General features: G+C 50.2%; 1 protein-coding gene across 2 annotated transcripts in view; it reads right to left on the reverse strand.

Moving 5' to 3' along the window:
- MCM3AP (minichromosome maintenance complex component 3 associated protein) overlaps positions 1–20746 on the reverse strand; it is a 622263-nt gene that overhangs the window by 87338 nt on the left and 514179 nt on the right. For both annotated transcript variants that reach the window (XM_086956240.1, XM_086956239.1), the window contains one exon: positions 11185–11575. In XM_086956240.1, coding sequence (XP_086812366.1) covers positions 11185–11575 — 391 coding nt within the window. The remainder of the gene's footprint in view (positions 1–11184; positions 11576–20746) is intronic.

The following is a 20746-nucleotide window of genomic DNA, read 5'->3' on the forward strand; positions in this document are numbered from 1 at the left end:
GCGCGCTGACGTCAGTTCTGATAACACAGCTTTTCCGCGCCAGATACGCAGAGCCATGATAGAACTAACACTGGTGCCATGAAACTAGGGCCCTGAAAGGGGATGACCTTAACCCTAAATATCGGTTCGCAGAACGGGGAGGATGGGTGGGCGGTAAGGAATCTATCACTAACTAATGTCTCTTACAGATATATCGTTACACAAGTAGTAACTTGTGCATCTGAAAGAGACACGTTAGTGATAGATTCCTTACCTTAGAATAGATACCCCAGCAATACCAACCCCGGTGGTGGGTCTGCGAACCAATATCACACCAGAAAGTCCTGGAGGACGGAACGGCCAAAGAAGCCATCCCTCCGGACTTGACTGTCCAGGCAGTAGTGTCTTGCGAACGTGTGCAGCGAGGCCCACGTGGCTGCCTGACAGATGTCCTGCAGGGGGACACCGCGACCCAGGGCAGTTGTCGTTGCCGTGGCCCGAGTGGAGTGGGCCCGCAATCCAGCCGGGGGCTCCTTCCTCGCCATGGAGTAACATGCTTGGATACACAAGATGATCCACCTGGAGATGGTCCTCTTGTGAACAGCCTTTCCCTTCTTCGCGCCCACGTAACCAACGAAGAGTTGGTCATCCACCCGGAATTGGCGTGTGCGATCTAGGTAGTAGGAGAGCGCACGTTTTGGATCCAGACGGTGGAGCCTCTCCTCCTCTTTCGAGGGATGCGGAGGCGGAAAGAAGGTGGGCAAAGTGATGGACTGCCCGATGTGGAAGGCCGTGACAACCTTGGGCAGAAAGGAAGGTCGTGTACGCAACACCACCTTATCAGGATGAACAGACAGGAAAGGTGGAGAAGACGAAAGAGCCTGGAGCTCACTCACCCTCCTGGCAGAGGTGATGGCAACCAGGAAGGCCGTCTTCAGAGTAAGGAGACGAAGAGGACAGTTATGAAGTGGCTCAAAGGGAGCACACATCAGATAGGTGAGAACCAGATTCAAGTCCCACTGGGGCATCACGAAGGGAACAGGAGGAAACATGTGCGTGATGCCCTTCAGAAATCTACTCACAATAGGGGACTTGAATAAAGAAGGCTGATCTGGTAGCCTCGAGAAGGCTGAAAGAGCAGAAAGGTACCCTTTAAGAGTGCCCAGAGCAGAGCCCTGCTGGGCAAGGGAAAGAAGAAAGAGCAGCACTTCCGAAAGGGGTGCAGAGAGGGGATCCACAGCCTTTGCTGCGCACCATGCCACAAATTTGTTCCACCGGCAGGCGTATACCGATTTAGTGGAGGGACGCCTGGCTGCCAGAATGATGTCACAGACTTCGGGAGGCAAGTCAAATGGCCTCAACTGCCGCCGCTCAATCTCCAAGCTTGTAGGTGGAGACTGGACAGGTTCGGGTGCAGGACCGTCCCCTGCTGCTGCGACAGAAGGTCCTCCCGAAGAGGCAGACGAATCGGGGGATCGACTGACATGCTGAGTAGCTCGGGATACCAGTATCTTCGTGCCCAGTCCGGAGCCACAAGGACGACCTGGGCCCGGTCGCGCCTGATCTTCTTCAGCACTCTGGGCAGAAGTGGTATAGGCGGAAAGGCGTACAACAGACCGCAGCTCCACTCGCGACGAAAAGCGTCTCCGAGCGAGTGCCGCCTTGGAAACTCCAACGCGCAGAACTGCTGACATTGCGCGTTCTCTTCTGTGGCGAATAGATCTAACCAAGGTTCTCCCCACTGTCGAAAGAGACCTTGCGCCACGTCCGAGTTCAGACGCCATTCGTGATCCATCATGCACCGGCGGCTGAGTTCGTCCGCCCTGGCATTCAGAGATCCTGCCAGGTGTTGAACCACCAGGGTCACGCCCTGATGTTCCAGCCACTGCCAGAGGCGCAGAGCCTCCTGGCAAAGGGTCCACGACCCCACACCGCCCTGTTTGTTGCAGTACCACATGGCGGTGGTGTTGTCGGTGAACACTTGCACCACGCTCCCCCTGACAGAGGGGAGGAATGCCTTCAGTGCAAGACGAATCGCCCGCAGCTCCAGAAGGTTGATGTGGAGCCGGGACTCCGCCGGAGACCAGAGGCCTCTGATCTCCGCCTCTCCAATGTGGCCCCCCCAGCCCTGGAGGGACGCGTCCGTCACAACTACGTGCTCCGGCTGGGGTAGGGAGAGGGGTCTGCCACTGACCCATTCGCGGTCCGTGAGCCACCACTGCAGTTGTTTCGCAGTGCCCTCCGAGATCAGGACATGATCGGACAGGTTGCCCTGATGCTGGGCCCACTGAAACTTCAGGTCCCACTGCAGAGCCCGCATCCGCCACCTGGCGTGACGCACCAGAAGGATGCAGGAGGCCATCAGTCCCAGAAGCCGCAGCGTCAACCTGACCGAGACCCGGGATAACGGTCTGAAGACAGGAATCAGAGCCTGAATATCCCGGACCCGCTGCTCGGGTGGGTAAACCCGAAACTGCGCCGAGTCGAGAACCGCTCCGATGAAAAGGAGCTTCTGAGAGGGACACAGGTGTGACTTCGGCACATTGATGGAGAACCCCAGCAAGTGCAGGAGGTCGGCCGTAGTCTGGAGGTGGCTGACGACTGTCTGGGGCGAGCCCGCCTTCAACAACCAGTCGTCGAGGTAGGGGAAGACTGATACCCCCTGCCTGCGCAGATGGGCTGCGACCACCGCCATCACCTTCGTGAACACCCGTGGGGCGCTGGTAAGGCCGAAGGGGAGCACGGTAAACTGAAAGTGCTCTAGGCCTACCGTGAACCGTAGGTAACGCCGGTGGGCCGGCAGGACGGGAATGTGGAAATAGGCGTCCTGCAAGTCCAACGCTACCATCCAGTCTCCTGGGTCCAGGGCAGCCAGGACCTGAGCCAAAGTGAGCATCTTGAACTTCTCCGTCCGGAGGAAGCCGTTGACGTTCCGCAGATCCAAGATAGGGCGTAGGCCCCCTTTGCCCTTCTTGGGCACCAGAAAGTAGTGGGAGTAGCAACCACGTCCTACTTCTGGCCCAGGAACGCGCTCGATGGCCCTCTTGGCCAAGAGGGCCAAAACCTCCTCTTGCAGAAGTTGCAAGTGATCCCCCGACACACGGTGGTATTGAGGTGGCATGGATGGAGGGGAAGACTCGAAGGGGAGGGAGAAACCCCTTCGGACAATTTGCAGCACCCACCTGTCCGAAGTGACTGTATGCCAGTGGGAGAGGTGATGGCGAACCCTGCCTCCCACAGGCGTCACATGGGCCTGAAAACTCGGACTAGGAAGGTTTTGAGGCGGGGGCTGCTGAGGGAGGTGTGGACTGGCCTCGCCGTTGGCCCCGACCACCGCCACGGCGGTTCCCACGGCCGCCACCGCGTTGCTGAGTATTCTGCGGTGCGTGGCTGACGGTCCGTGGTGGGGCGCCCCTTCCGTGGCCACGAAAGGAGCGAAAGGCACCCGATTGCTGGCGTGGGGCCGTAAGGCCCAAGGACTTGGCCGTGGCCCTGGAGTCCTTGAAACGTTCCAGCGCATGGTCTGCCTTGTCGCCGAAGAGGCGACGGCCATCAAACGGCATGTCCAGGAGGGTGGCCTGGACATCGGCCGAGAAGTTGGCGGACCTCAACCAGGCGTGGCGTCGAACCGCCACCGTCGTTGCCATCGCCCTGCCCAGTGAGTCCGTGGTATCCAGCCCACACCGGATAGAAAAACGTGCCGCATCTCGGCCGTCCGCAAGGGTTTGGCTGAGTTTAGCCCTGACCTCCTCAGGGCATTGTGGCAGCACCTCCGCAACCGTGTCCCACAGGGTGTGGGTGTAGCGGCCCAAGAGACAGTTGGTATTCACAGACCGTAGCCCTAGGCTCACAGACGAGAAGACCTTCTTCCCGAACTGCTCATATCTCTTGGATTCCCTGTCGGGCGGGGCCGACGGGAATGCGGATTGGGAGTTAGAGGCCTGGATGACCAGGCTCTCGGGGGTGGGATGGGTGGACAAAAAGCATGGGTCGCCCGGTGCCGGGCGGTAGCGTCTGGCCACGTTCCTGTCCACAGGGGGGCCTGTGGCGGGCTTGGACCAAGTGCCCAGCAGAACGTCACACAAGGCCTCATTGAACGGCAGAAGGGGCTCCGTGGAACCGGACTGCTGTTTGAGGACCTCAGTGAGGAGATTAGTCCTCACGGCCGCGACGGGGAGCTGAAGGTTTAAGGCCTTAGCTGCCTTCGTCAACACTACGCTGTAAGCAGAACCCGCCTCCGAAGCCACAGTCGGGGGCGACGTAAATCCAGTGTCTGGCGAGGTGTCAATACCACTGGCCTCCCCAAGCTCATATGTCCAGTCCTGATGCGACTGGCAATCACGTGCCAGAGGGTCCTCGGACCCCTCCCATTGCTCCTCGTCACCTGGCTCCTGGAGACCAGGATTAACAGCCAGGGCCTCCTCGTGGAGATAGAAGTCTCCGAAGGCCGACGGAATCGGCGCCCAGCGGCGCCCCTCCGACACCTGAGTAGGACCGTAGGAAGCATTGGGGTCGGCAACCACATCGGCTGCCGGGGACGACACCTGAAGGGACGGCGCCGGTGAGGTCGTAAGGTCGACCGGCGAGGTCCCGGATCCGGAGCCGGATCCAGCGAGGTCGCGCGGCGCCGGGACCGAAGTCGCCAGCGGCGCCGGGCCCGAAGCACCCAACGTCGTCGGGGCCGAAGCGCCCGACCCGGAAGGACCTCCAGACGGAACCGATCGGCCCGAAGGCGCCACGGGAACCGACTGAGGAGGGAGGGCCCTCATGGCCATGAGGTATCTCTCGACCTCCTCCTGCGACGCGCCGTGCCCAGGGACCCGAAGGTGTGGGGCAGGCGGCGACGCTTGCGACTCCCGCGGAGCCGCGTGGGCGGTGTCGCCCGAGTCCCCGGCCGCATCGAGCGAGCGTCGGGGCGGGTCGGAGGATCAATGGTGTCGCTCCGACCTCTCATGCCTCTTACCTGAGGACTTGGAACCAGACGATCGGTGTCCACTCCCGGAACGTCGATGACTCCGACCTCGCGACCTGTCCCTCGACCTCCCGTGGGACCGGGACCGGGACCTGGAGCGGCGCGGGGCCGAGTGCCTCGGCTCGAGACGCTTGCGGGACCGCTCCCGCCTAGCCTTCGACGTCAGAGCCCGGCAGTCGACGCAAGTCCGATCGTCGTGGTCGAGGCCTAAGCACTTCAGGCACCGGCGATGGGGGTCCGTGACCGACATGAGCCGGCCGCACTTCGAGCAAGGCTTGAACCCGGGCATCCCTGGCACCGATAGTCGAGAATCGACTAAATAAAGGATCAAAAGGATCAAAAAGTTTTCAGTCAAAAAGTGACTGGGGGTAGAGCTTCTTCCGGATCTGCGCTAGCTGGCGCGGAAAAAAGAAGAACTGACGTCAGCGCGCATGGGCGCCGTCTAAATACTCCGACGACGTCATCCCGGCGCTTACGACGCCGACGACGGACGCGGAGCCGCAGACGACGCCTACCAGCGCGCAGGGGTATTGCTACGCAAAAAAATTCCGGATCCAGTCTGACGCCTGGGGATATTCTAAGGTAAGGAATCTATCACTAACGTGTCTCTTTCAGATGTGTGTGCTCGAGATGGAGTATCCCCATCACAGCCACTTTCAGTCCCTCCCCATACTTTCTTGGCGGTGAAGTTAGGTTGTGCGGCAGATCCTACACCCCCTGCTGCCATCGCTTTCTCAAGTTTATCTAATCTAATGATTAGAGGGGCTAGTTCAACTCGGAGTGTGGCCCTCCCTTTGTCGTGTAAAGCCTCCATCAGATTACATGCCTATGGTGGATAAAGAGTGTCTCCACTAGCAGGTTGGTGGCTAACCTGTTCGGGATCTTGCTGTGTGCTCCTCTCATCGTCGACCAATGTCTCCCCAAAGAGTTTTGTTTCCTAGGGCCGGGCTCAGAGGCTAATTTGCGTTTGCCATTTTTGGGGACGGTTGTGCAAGGTCTGCCCTTGCGCAGGACCTTTTTTGGTGGGATGTCCCGGGTGAACGTCTTACTTTGTTCGGCCAACAGTGATCGGGACGTAATTATTGGTGTGGGTGGGTCCAGTGTTTGAATAAATATATCTGGAGTGAGTGACAGCCTCCGCTCTATTAGCTCAATTTCAGTATTTACTACCCCAATAGCCCTCTGTAGCAATTTGTCTATTGATGTTTGTGGTGGTGGAGGAGCACAAGTAGTTTTGTTTCTACTAGGACGCACCCTTTTCCCCATTTTTCCACTACCTGTCTCTTGGTTCATACACCCAGTTGAACCTAGGGGTGAGCGGGAGGGAAACATCAGCCAACACAATTTATGCCTTTTCTCACTGTCCACAACACAACAGTCCCCTATTTTGCCGTGGCTCCTCGCAGTCCAGAGTTTTTAGTTACTTTATGGCCCAGTTCAGTCAAAACGTAAGTAGAACAGTGCTATCTTCTTCACCTCGCTGGAGCCAGTAGGGTCTGCCAAGGGGGATGGCCCAGCCCAGCCTCCTCCGGCCTCTGACGGGCACAGACTGGCCCGGACGCGCCGGCGCCCCATGGGATGAGGCTGCGCTTTGTAGCGAGCTGGTACCGCTTCCCCCTCACCTGCGGCAGCGGTATCACAATAGAGTGCATTGCATTGCACCCTGGGACTAGAAGTCCCACCAGGGTGAGTCACAACAGGGCTGATGGAAACGGGGACAAGGCTTTCAAAGACCCGCTATGGCAGAGCTTCAGAGGTGATGCTCCTTGGTCCCACAAACTCCTGCGATGACGATTCAGGGCAGCAGAGGAGGAATGCTCCCTGCACTCGGCAAACGTGTCAATCAATTTTATCGACACAGGATATGGCCACTGATTTTCTTTCCCACTGGCACATCCAATAAGAGTACTAATAAACAAGAAAGGGTTTGAAGAAGTTAAAACAAAAGGTGGACTCGTCCTCCTCGGTCTATCATGAAAAACCAAAAAGAATCCCCCTTGATCAACTGAATAGCGATATCCTTCTTAAGTATGTTCAAAACTGTTCAGGAACTATGTGTACCCTACCAAAGTAAAGGGAAACGCAATGTTTTGGTAAAATAACCCTCTCCCACCAAAAGGTCCCTTGGCGGCATGCTTCATCATTGGGTTCTTCCCGCCCCAGCTGTGGGACGGGGCGTGCTACAACCAATGGAGACGTGGGAGCACTTAGGAGTGAATATACTAAGTGTAATGTGAGTGTGGAAAGATCAAATAGAAAATAGTGAAGTTAAAAATACCTGGCTATGTGGCCTCTCTGGCTCCAAATCAAGCATCCAAGACAGGAACCGTTCAGGCCACAATCATCGCTCATTCATATCAGAGCTAAGGCTTTGCTTCAAGATTAAGATGGATCAAAATGGCTGTCTCTGGCAGGAGCGCAACCACTATTTTTAGAAAGCTTTAGTGCCAACTGTTATACATTTATAACACAAACCTATTTTTAATACATACGAAAGTATTTATTCTTTTACATGATTTTAGGCTGCAACACTTTAACGTGTTGCAATAAAAGTGACTTCATTGTGTAACTTGCGAAGAGCCTGTGGTTATTTACATTAAGAATGCCATTTTGTATTCGAATGTGCTAGTGAAAGTAAACATCATTGGTATTTAGCCAGAGAATCTTAATGGAGAATAGGACCAACCATAAAACAATCCAAAACCATCACAAATTCATAATGTCACAATGGGTTCAAAGTACTCTGACGGCATAGTTGGAATTATAAATGCTTCTTTATTTTACTATATTTGCACCCTGATTATCTTATAATATATTTTGTTTTGGCTGCTGTATATAATTGACTGACCATCGTTAATACACAGTCTGGACCATGTTGTGAATGAAAGCGGTTTCAAAGAAATTGTTAATGCATTCTTAGAGGAGTTTCAACACGGACTGATGTAACCAATGATTTAGGTGCCTGGGAACCTACCCTGTTGCTTCATTAATTATTTTTGGAAAGACAAATATATACAAAAACGCAGTCTAACGATGTTGGCAGTGGCCATATGGCTTGCGGATGGAACCCTTTTTTGACAAAACTTTAAAATAATATACAGATCAAATGAATTTTCTGTACATTACTTAATCTTATTGCATTGCAATAGTGTGAATAAAGACCAAGTAGAAAAGGTTCATTTTCAGTTGCAGCCTGATGAAGATTACAAAACGAGGCTCCAAAAAAAACCAATGCCAGTCTTCAACATAGAGGCTAACAAATACATCATCATACACCTTAAATCCATCATGAGCAACATTACAGTATGGCAACCATGAAAGCCTCACTTGCAACTGCCTGTTCCTAAAGGTAGAAAGAAGCAAAAATGTAGGTACAGCTTTTTCTTTATAAGAAATGTACGTTTAAAAAATTAAACCTAGAACGCCACAAACATTTACACTAATAGGTCACAAAGAAGCTCCAGGTGTGGTCTGGACATCCAACAGGGTGACAGTGGGCATTTCTTCATAATTTTGTTTTTGACAATTTTATTAATAAACTGCATGATTACTTAAAATCTTTACAGTATAAGATAAAAAAAACACAAAAAAACTTGATGAATGTTCCGTCTCCCCCCCTCACTTGTCCCATCCACTCATAAAAGTGAATATCACTTTAAGTTAAAATACTAACATTTTAGTCCTGTTTAGCTGTCCAAAACAGAGTTCTTTTAAAAGGAGTGATGTATAGGTTGCACCAGTGTTTCCCAACTGAAAAGGGGAGGCACATGAAAGTTGGGTAGAGTCAATTCATGCACCAAGGGCAGTTGACGATAGATGGATTCCTCATGGATCTTTAAACCAGCCCAGGTTGGATAACTCTTCTTTATAAGGGAACCGCACACTCAGGCCTGCTGTTTTCACCAATAAGCAGCAGATGCTGCACAAGGTTTCAAGATACATCATCAAACAATGGTTAGCGAAACAAGATAAACAGGCTCCTGAATAAAAGTATGCCTCTAGCCAGGCACAAGTGCCTTAATGTACTCTGCTGTGCATATTTGTTTATCCTAAATTAAGAAAGCAACAGCGTAGGCTCACGCACCTTTTCACACCCTTGTTGGTCCATAATTAAACCCCACTATGAATGGCCCAGCATTTGTTTTTCACATCTTCGAAACAAATATTTTTATTAAAGAAAACAAAAGAAGGATATCCAAATCCCAGTCCACCACGTGCTCTGGCGAAGGCCAGTCAACTAAGTAGCCCTGCCGGAATAGGCACAAACTGTGAGATTTAAAATATGCCTTAGCACAACCTGCTCAAACTAACCATGCCTTGAAGCTGTGCCAGTTCAAGTCGTGGAAAGCTTTATCTCCATTGGCACTTGAAGTGAGAAAGGTATGATTAGTGTATTCAGTGCAAGAGTTTACATTTCTGAATAAGTCTGAAGGTAGTCTGCACACGTTGTCATGACTTTAGATGTCTGCATCTGGGTAACTCCTTTTTTCAGTCTCATCATATGATTTCCATTGGGTCCCTGTATACAAAAACGTATACATTTATGTGTTGCCTCTTTTTTACCAGCTTTTACTCATTTTGGGTTGATAGGGGGATCCTCCTACCATCAGTTTCTGTAACTCACAGATTTTCTATTCTTAATAAACATTTTCAGGTTTCGAACTGTAGGAAACTAAAAAGAAGAATTTGTAATTCTAACCACAAGATGAGCACTCTCAACCAAATGTGACATAAAAGAAGAAAAATAACTCAAAAGATCATAAGATTAGATAAAGAGAAACAATATTATTTATGTCTAGACCTAAACGTCATTAAAAGTACCTGGCTACAAACCAAAGATAATGTTCACTTTACTACAAACAGACATTCTCGATGCAAATAATCACAACTGCTTTACTTGTGTGAGCAAATAAATCGTTGTTTGATGAAAAAAGTAAAAACAGCGCATACATCATAGTTAAGAATAAGACCAATTTCATATTTTTTGAAAACATGATTGTGATGTAAATGTGCACATTCTGGGTCTTAAAGTCTGTAATCCATGCACCAAAAAAAGAACATGACAGTTGTAGATTCCAAAAGAAAAGACCATAAGTCTACCAAGTTTTCCTAAAAAATGTATTTCCCTTTGGGGCACAGTTATCAGTACTAATTGCCCCAATTACCACAGGGACGCCTTATGTCTTGCAGAATCTGATGGTTGTTGAGGTTCTCCTTGCTTTAGTGAATCATGGCTTATCTCTGAACAGTGTATTAAAATGCTCAATTATTCCCTACTAAAAGACGACAACTTGTTCAGCTTATGGCCTGTTTGTAGCATTTGCGGTGTTCCATTCTAAGTCGGTCCACTTCCATCTCAATTGAAGTAATTTGTACTTCTAGTCCTCTCCCTGGCATAACCGGGACTTCCGGAGAGGGGACACAGAGTTAGATTTCCTTCCTGTGTTCCTTCTACGAAATGATTATTTGCAATTTCTCTTTATGGAGAGACCACTTTTTAGAGAAGGAACATAAGTTATATGCCCCGTTCATATGTGCCAACCGCTTAACAGTGAGCAGTCGTGGTCACTGGTAGTACAGCTTCCTATTTCTTCTCTACTGGCCCCATGCCCAGCCCTCTCCCTGGCAGAAAGCAGCACGGTGGGGATGAACACAAAATACACCGAATAGAGCTCACGTCCTGAGAGTGATTTCGAAAGGTTGTCCATATTTGAGAAGGAAAGGGCTGGCGTACAGGTGGGTCATACTAGGCATTCTCCAAAACCCCTGAATCTCGCCTGGCAAGCACCCCCTTTTACAGTAATCTGCCTTTCTGTCATTGACAATGCAGACCAACCAGGGCATTGGCAGCCCAGTCCAATCCCACCCTGTGACAGGGATATCTCTCTGCATCCTGGGGGATATGGTTGAAAGAAAAGAGTAAGGGTATGAGCAGGGTCACATGGGGCACTCTAATATACCGCAAATAGGACAGTTGCTATCATCCAAAGGCTACCACATGCCCTACAAGAGGTACACTGGGCACTGCAGACACAAATACAGTTGTGCAATCAATGGTATTCTTTGATGTGGACTGGACTAAAGACATTCAAAGCCTACACTTCTATGCACACACACACAGCTTTAGAAAACACCGCATGAACAACAATTGCAACAACCCACAGCCTCAGAATTAAACACCGTAAGTTTGACAACGAATGACATACTTTCCCTATCCGATTATTTTTACATACCACGTAATGGGGGAAGATCCATGTGTGGAATCTGGAAGGAGAGCACTGCTTTCTTCAGCCAGGTCAGATGTTCTGGTGCATTCCACTGAAGATGAGGGAGTGTAGCATTCCCTCCAGGTTCTGAGAACTCAGTGACAGGCCAGGACAGTTCGGATAGGTAATCTGAAGACACCACATCTGCCAGAAATGACAGGACACTGTTGTAGAGCTCCACGATGGCGCTGGGTTCTTGGGAGGGCAGGCCGGCCCTATGCCGCGCCGCCTGATCATGGCAGAAAGGAACACTGAACTCGCGACAAACTCCATCCTCGATGAACTGAAGGAGGGTCTGACAGCACAGCTCCGGTGCACTACGAGTGTGCGACGCCAGCCACTTCACAGCCTGAGAAACCTGCAGCACCAAACCAGATAAGGATGAATATTGACAATACACTGAGAGGAGAAAGGAAAGGTAGAACATGACAAAGAGAGATGTTTAAGAGAATCTTTAAAGGTATACATGACAGGTTAATGTAGGAGAAGGGATGTATGAGAACAACTGAAAGGAATATATCCTGGCATGATGGGAAGCAGAGGGACAAATAAAAAGGGATACAATGAAAAGGGTAGGAGCATCCTAGTACATTGAGATCATGACAGGGTGAGGTCAAAAGAAGCACCTAATGACACAACAGGGCAGACTCGCATCATCCACCTTTAGCAGATCAGAAATTATCCAGTATGTGCGCCTCTATGTATGGACTAGATTTTTGACTCTCAGGATTCACACACAACCCCAGAAGTCACCCTAGAAATCTAGATAAAACATAGATCTCTGGAAGAGCTCATACTGATCATGTTGTAAATAAAGGTAACATAGTCCTTTTAGTTCCTTGTAAGCTCTTTATTCATGCAAGATGGTAAGTTAAGGATAAGAAAGGTAAACCCCACCAGGAGCAGCCTCCTGCCGCTCAGCCCTCCATCCAACTGACAGTCTTGCACACGCCACATTCTAACCAGCTATCACACCAAACATTATAGGCTAAGCAGCAGAAATAAATACAACAGATTAGTGCTCTATTATTTGGAACATGGTTACTTGTGGTAGACTTGCATTTGGCATCATATCAGTTTTCACTTCATGGAAAATATTTTTCAGAATATAGACACCCCTTACGCTAGACACTATCACTAGTGGAGAGGCTATTTCCAGCCCATTCATTCAGTTATTCAGTCCTTTTTGGGATAAGTGTAGGTGTGTAAATAAGGTGGTACTATACATAAAAAATGTATTTGAACAGTCACAAAAACGTTCTTGGTGGATATTTAGAACAATGTTAGTATCCATCTACCTCTACCCTATTAACAGCATTCTTTCTAGCCCTACTTCTTATGTTATGACAGTGGCGAATATTCATACTGGCAGATTTACCAACATAAGAAGTATACTGTACAATTCTAAAATTCCAGATTCTATTATTCAGATCAAGACCACATGCAATGCTCACAGGGCAACTTTCATCACTGGCCTATCAGTCCTGACAGTTTAGTTTGATCGATATATAGCAATCTGTCATCTATGCTGCTAAGATAAATTCTTAATTATGCCACCTAATTCAGAAATCTTGTAAAGCAAGCAAATTGTCTTCTGTTTAACCTCCATTCTTTGGAACTCCTCGCCCAAGGAGATATGGGTAAGAGAAAATGTAATTTTTGAAAATATTCAAGACCTGACTTATCAAACGATCATCACTAGTCACTCATCTCATCAGCTAGTGTCAGGGAGTTTTCAGGTCAGAGTGCATTTGCAACATAAATACACGTAATGCAACACAGACATTGAAGACAAAAAAATTATTTTTCTCTTCAATTTTATACCCTCAACTTACACATATGCTTTTGCAGATAAAAAACAAGTTATTTACCTTTGCTACCACCATATTTCGTAGAGACTCTAGCCACAGGTTCATTACCTTAGAATAATCCCCAGACATCAGACAGGATCTGGAAATTTTTTGAGTAGTACCCTTGCACGCCGGTAGGTGGCGTTGTTTGGTTCCTCGTCAGTGGTGCCAGAAGTGATGTGTGCGAAACCTATATAGGCTCCACCTCGGCAAGCTGATGTCAGTTACTTTCACGACTTTCCATGCCAGAAGCATGGGCCCCACAATGACAACTGCCCACTTGTGTGGGAAATCGAAGGCCCTGAGAAGGGTGTTCCTTATACTGTAATCTGCTTGAAGAGCAGGGAGGATTGGTAAGTAATATGTGGCTAAGTAGTCTCTCTACCAGATAAGGCGTTACCGAAGGTAAGTAACCTGTTCATCTGATAGAGACTTCTAGCCAGATTCCTTACCTTAAAATAGATATCCAAGCAATGCCTCCCCAGAGGTGAAATGAAGTGAATTTGTACTTGTAAAGCGCACTTATACCCCAACCGGGGTTTCCTGGTGCTGTACGCATACCGCCGTGGAACCCTTCCTGGCTTTTTCCTGTGAAATGTCCACTCCTGGGCACCCCCAAGGTGAAGCCAGACATCTCAGCGCTGTTGGGGCCGTTGTGGAGATTAAGCAAGCTATTGCCCAGAGTTGCAGAGTGGGACCCATGATTAGAATAGGCACCGAGGCAAGAATTATCAGGTCCGAGGAAATTGAGCCCAAGACCCGCCGAGGCGGGAATTGAACCCTGGTCCCGGGCCAGACCTCTGCATCAGGGTCTGCCGCTCTAACCATTGAGCCACACTTCTCTATGAAACTAATTTTACACTAAAACGTCCTGTAGGACCGAATGGGCTAAGTGCTCATCACGACAGACCTGACTGTCCAGACAGTAGCGTTTGGTAAATGAGCGCAAGGATGCCCATGTAGCTGCCGGACAGATGTCCAGGACAAGGACTCCGCGGGTTAAAGCAGTAGTTGCAGCCTTATCAGTGGTTGAATGAGCATGCAAAACGCTCATGGGGTTGCTTCTTGGCCAATGTGCAGCAGATCTTGATGCAGAGCACGATCCATCTTAAGATGGTTAATTTCTGCACAGCATTCCCCTTTTAAACTCCTACGTACCCCATGAAGAGTTGAAGTCTTTTGTACGGTCCAGGAAGGACGACAAAGGTTTCTAGGACAGATGGTGGAGTCTTTCCTCTTCTTTTGAGGGATAAGGCGGAGCAAAGAAGTTAGGCAGGAATATGTTTTGACCTACATGGAAGGCAGTGACAAACTTCGGAAGGAAGGAACGTATGTGTCCGGAGGACCAGCATGTCCGGGTAGAAAGTGGTGTAGGTAGGATGCGCCAATCACACCTGCAATTCATGGACCCTCCTTGCAGATGTTATGGGCACTAGAAAGACAGTCTTGATAGGTAAGAGCCTAAGAGGGCAATTGTGCAAAGGCTCAAAGGGTGCACACATCAAGATGGTGAGAACAAGATCCCACTGTGGTATGATGAATGGCCTGGTGGGACGACGTGCTGCAAGCCTTTCCAAAACCTAGCCACAACAGATGACTTAAAGAAGGTTGGTCAGGCAAACGCAAATGAGACAAAATGGCTGAAAGATCACCTTTAACTTTTCCCAAAGTAGAGCACTGCTGGGCCAAAGAGAGAGTTGACTGGCCATAGCTCTGTTGTCCTTGAAGCGCTCAGTCTGCCTTGTCTCCGAAGAGACAGGAGACATTAAATGGTATGTCCATGAGCAAGATCTGGACATCCCCTGAAAAGCCAGTGGTTCTCAACCAGGCGTGGCGCGAAGGGCCATGGACGATGAAACCATTCTGCCTAGTGAGCCGGTTGTGTCCAGCCAACGGTGAAATTAGTTGCATCCATCCCGTCAGCAATAGCTTGGGAGAGCATGGCTCTGAATTTCTCCGAGACCATAGGCAGCAACTGTGCAGCCGAGTCCCATAAGGAATGAAAGAATCAACCCAATTCACCCACTGCAGTGCCAGGTTTGCAGAAGAAAACAATCTTTCCCAAGGTATCCAGCCTTTTGGATTCCCTATCCGGTGGGGTGGTAGGGAATGAGCCAGGATTTACTCTGGTAGTGGAGGCTTGGACCACTGAGCTCTCCAAGATGGGGTGCTGGGTAAGGAAACTGGGATCCCAGGAGCAGGATAATGGGGACGGGAAATTGTCCTATGCAGAGAGTGCCTATGGAGGGCTTGGACCAGTCCCTGAGTAGGAAGCAGAGAGTGCCTGTGCAGGGCTTGGACCAGGGCCTGAGTAGGAAGTCAGTAAGGGCTTCATTAAATGGAAGTACGAGTTTGGGGGGGTCGACTCCTGGTTGAAGTACCCTTGTCAAGACATTTGTCTTGACTGCCACTGAAGATAGCGGAATGTCCAAGAACTCAGCTGCCCTACACGTCACCATAGCAAAAGAGGCTCCCGCCTCCGTAGTCATAGTAGGAGGGGGGACCAAGCCAGTGTCAGGCAAGATGTCTAGTCCACTAGTCTTTGTCAGTTCCTCATGTCAGTTGTCCTTCTCATCCAATGGATGCTGGTAACAATAAAGTTCTTCAGACCCCTCCCATTCCTCTACCTCTTCAGGCCTATCACGAGTAAAGGGCACTGTCTCCACTCTGCACTGGTAACTGGAACCAGCATCGAGCGACGCACATCTGGCTCTGTGTCCGAGTTGGGAGTGAGGATGGGGATGGCCTTGTTGATTTATTTTATACTAAATATTTAGTAAAGTCCTCCAAAGCCCTTGACCTCGTCCACATTGCTGTCTCGAGCATGAAAAAAACGAACACCCTGAAGGTTGAAAAAAAGTGCTATATTCTTCCCGTCAGACCCACACAAAACTCTAATGCCATAGAGAACAGGATATCGTCCTTGCTGGGCCAAGTGAAAGCAAGTAATGTATTCAAACCAAGATGGACTAAACCCTCAGCCAACTAGTACACTTTCAAAAACAAATTTTAGACTTAATCTCACCAACCCAGAAGCAGACAGAAACTCTCCCAAACTATCAGAGTATTCATGTAACAGTTTATCTTCCTCTTTCTACAGTAAAATCCTTGACCTATTTTGAGAACATTCCACAGTCTCCAAAGATACAGAGTCTGTTAGGGTTGAACTCCCAGCACGAGTCTCTCTGGGACAGTTAACTCCACTAGCCAATCAAAACTATCACAAATATGTCAACAATGCTTGTCCAGTACAATAAATTAGGAAAGTCAGCTCTATCTTACGCAAACCTGCAATTCTTCCTAAATCTAAGGTAAAGTACCAGACAAATGGAAGGCAGCAATTGTTTCGCCTCTTCTAAAGAAGCCTTCTTTAGACCCTGAAAGCTTAATCTCTCATTACCAAAATGAATGGGAAAGACGTCCATCACCATATCATTAATTATCTGGAATCCTACAAGTTATTGCACAAAGCTGATACAGATTTCTGCAAAGTATTCTCAACAGAGACAGGTCTTGTCAAAGTCACAGAAGACTACTGGTGCACCTTGGATGGGAGTGCATTGGCAGCTATGATTTTACTAGTTCTATCTGCAGCCTTTGATACCATTTCCAAAAGCATTTTTTTTCAATTACGTGAGGCAGTTGTGCGAGGTCGGATGAGCACAAGAATGGCATGTAAATTGTTACTCATCCTTACACCTCTATCTCACATTCGGCATTGAGCTTGGACAGATACCCTTGCCAGGTTTCAGAGGTCTATATTTGACTAGCTGCTCCAATATGAATTGTTTTTCTTTTTGCACTCTGGTACTATAGTCTTGATTATCAAATTATAAAGCCAGGACTACAAATCTCAGAATGAAAAGAACAACTGGTGTGGAGCACCTTGGCACACATGGACCTGGGAATCCTGGCTACCAGCAAAGCGGCTGCCTTTTCTTACACCTGCTGCAAGAGAGGAGGTTCAAGCTAAACTTGTGAAACATTTGTGTCTTCTACCATTTTAAGAAATCTTTGCAACAACATTGTTTTATGCCGGGGGCGTGGCTTGGTGCCTGGCAAGATGGCCGCACTGTAGTGTAGCTCTGCCGGCCACAGACAAGAATCCTTTAACTATCATGCCTCACTCGTGCCATCTGTAGGGCTGCTCTGCGGCAGTGAATTGGTGTGTGAGAACTGCGCATTTCAAGGTGCTTTGAGGCGCTGGCTGTGCCCCATGAGACGAGATTGAGGACACGTGGGCCCTTGACCCTCGTGGCGCCGGAGAAGGAGGGTGAGAGGCCGCACCTCAGTCAGTGCTCGCCAGCTGCTTAATCTGCTGTGTGTGGCTGTGAGGCTCAAGCTCGAAGACTGGCTGGGAAACCGCGGACCGGCGGAGGAGTGCACGGCTGGTAAATTGGGCCGGAACGGTGGATTTGGCGGCTGCGGCAGAGGTACGGGCGGCCTGTGCACAGAGGCGGATTGCTGCTCTGCCTGAGCGGCCGGCGCAGGTCTGAACACTGAGCCGTGTTGGAGCCGTCCTGCGGCGGTACGCAACATCAAGAAAATACCCTGCAGCTGCCTGGAGCTGCGGCGGACCCGCCGGCATCAGGGAATTGTGGTGGCCTTGTCCTCCCTTGCCGAGGGAGAAGACAGCGATCTTTGTTAGGCGCTGAGAGGAGGCGCTGAAGTGCGGCCTCTGATCTGGCAGTGCGGCTGGTGCGAGGCTCCGATCTGGGCGACTGGCAGGCCACGTGATTGCGGTGAGTGGAGGCATCTCCCCCCCCCAGCTGACGACTAGTGCTTTATTGGATCCTCCGCTCCTGCTGAAGCTGTTCTAAGTTGCACCCTGCGGGGAGTCGATACAGGTGTGCCATCACGGCCTGTTGGGCCTCTTCAGGCTGGCAATTAACTGCTAAAGTGCGGCGTGGGTGCTAGGCCTCAGACCTGTCTGCACTCGGGACACGGCTCAGCTGCGCTTTTGCAACCGGAGGGGTGAGTGTAGCCTTCCTTGAGGTGGGCGCCCTGCGCAGGCTGTGCAATCTACCACTTGGGGCCTTAGCAGCTGGTTTATTCGTCCTCAGGGGGCCTTAGCTGCTGGATTGCTTGTCATTTTGTCTCCATTAGGCGGCCTACATTGATCTACCTGGATGCTGTAGTAGCAGGGCCACGCCATCTTGAATTTCTCTTGCGGAGAGCGGCGTCGGCTAAGCAGAAGGCTGCAGACTGTGTGATGAGTGACCCAGAAGGCCAGCTCTTCGATTTCCATTAAACTTCACTTGGAGTTCCTAGCCTTGGACTAGCTGCAACACTACTGATCGGTGCTGGGGTGCACTGGACGGTGGGGGTTACTGGCTGAGGTGGCCCGCACTCCGTGGAGTCAGAGAAAGACTTATTTACCTTATTCTGTGGCGGAGGTTGCAGCCATAACTCCGGAAGCCGTTGGGGGCAGGAACCATGGGGAATCCGGACAAGTCTCAACCTCGTCTTAATTTTGACTTACGCAAAAGCAGCAAACCGTCGCAGAACGCAGCCTCGGATTCGGAGGTGGAGGTAGCGGCACAGGGATCCTCAGCCCTGGAGAGATCCCTTGCCGCCATTCAAGCCAGCCTGCAGGCCATTGATGGCAAAATCGAGGCTCTGAATGGCAGGATGGATCACTTTTCTTCAAAGCTGGACAAGCACGCGGCCAGGCTTGATGAGGCGGAACAGAGCATCACGGATACAGAGGACGGGCTCCAGCAGGTGACAACCAAGACATCGGACATGGCAAAACTACTGGCGGTTATTCAAGCGAAAAACGAGGCTATCCAAGCGTGGGCTCGGCGCAATAATATACGCGTCCTAGGCCTTCCAGAATCGACCAACGTGGGACGGCTGGAGGACTATGTGGAGGAGATGTTGAGAGAGATTTGCGGATCAGATGGGTTGTCTCCTATGTTCGCTGTAGAGCCCCCCGGGGGCTCCCCCGCGCCCCATAATTGCCAGGTTACTTAATTTTCGGGATCGCGACAGTGCTGAGGGTGACTTGTCAAATGGGCAAGGTCACCTATCAAAATAATGAGTTGTCCTCCTTCCCGGATTTTACTGCGAATGTCCAGGCAGCGCGGAAGGAATTCCAAGGTGTCAAGAAAATGCTCATTCAGGATCAAATACCCTACGCCATGCTGTATCCTGCGCAGCTGCGCATCCGAGATATGGAGGGAGGGAAGATCTTCACGAGCCCCAAATGGGCAATGGAACATGTCCGAGCCCTGAGGCAGCGCCGGAAAACACCAGAACATACCTCTGACGTTGATGACTGAACAGTAAGGGGGCTGGGGTTGCAGGTGAACCCGAGGTTGGGGGAGTTGCTTCATGATGCCTGGGGTGGTACATGGTTGGTAAGCCGTTTTGATACCGAGATCGCCCGGCAGGTAGTGTTTCGCTTTGCAGACGGGGGTGCTGGGAGGTGCCTGGAGCATGACGTTAAAATACTTTGTCCCTTGATTCCTTGCACGAACAGTGACTGTTTGCACTGCTCCCACACGTCTCCAAAATAGAGGTGATATCTGTTCCTTATGGGATGGCTCGAGGTGGGGTTGGAGGTGGCGGGTTTCGGTGGCCCCCTCCCTTATTCGATCTGGGAGTGGTTTTGGCCGCTACATCCCCAGATGGGTATTCCCCACCTGTTGCGTTGTTTTTCAATGTTCTTCTGGGGGCAGGTTGTAGGGTTGGGGAATGTCTTTAGCAGGATGGGTATGCTGAAGTGGGTGGGGGGGGGGGGGTTTGTTCTGATTTCCGTCTCGGAGATACTGTCTTTGGTGGATGCCTGACACACAGAGTTGACTGAGGTGCGTGTCTGCAAACAATGCAACTGCTTAGTGTATTTCCTGCTTTGCCTTCAGGAGTAGATGAAAGGTGAAATATACAACTGTATAACCTGGAATGTTCATGGATTAAACACGCCCAGAAAAACCAGACAGGTGCTATCGCAGCAGGACAGGCACAAGATACACATTGCTCTTCTTCAAGAGACGCACCTGAACAAGCACACCGAGGGGGTGGTTGCGCGAAGGTGGGCTTCTTTTTGTTTGGCCTCGTTATTCTTATAAAGAGGGGGGTCCTGTTCACGCCGGTGCAGACCTGTGCAGATACAGATGGTCCTTAGGCAGTGGTTCATGGGCAGTTAGGAGGGGTATTGGTGACAATAGCGAATGTGTATGGCCCAGTTGCGGATGACAACACCTTACGTACAATTGTTCAAAGTGCTGCGTGAATGGCCTGAAGCTGAGCTTTTATTGGGTGGGGATCTTAACGCGCAACTTGACCCGCAGGTAGACAAATCTAGTCCAACTGGGGCGCGTACACTGAAGGTGGCACAATGCATTCGTGACGGTATGCATGAGATGGGATTGGTGGACACGTGGAGGTTGTGACATGCTGGTGTTCTAGAGGGCACACACATTTCTCCTGCGTTCAATAGCTGGTCCCGATTGGACTACTGGATTTTCAGTGGGGAGGCCAACGGGTGAGTTGAGAAGATATACATGCTCCCGAGAACGTTATCTGACCACAATCAGGTGGTCATGGAAATAGCAGAACCCCTTACTCCGAATCGCCCATTCACTTGGCACTTTCGTGCTGAAGCCCTGTTAGATTAGGCCCACTATTGTACAGTATTTTGAGTTGAATGTGGGCACTGTTGATAGTCAGGCAAC

Source organism: Lissotriton vulgaris, chromosome 2_1 (genome assembly GCF_964263255.1).
Source record: "Lissotriton vulgaris chromosome 2_1, aLisVul1.2, whole genome shotgun sequence".
Lineage (NCBI taxonomy): Eukaryota > Metazoa > Chordata > Amphibia > Caudata > Salamandridae > Lissotriton > Lissotriton vulgaris.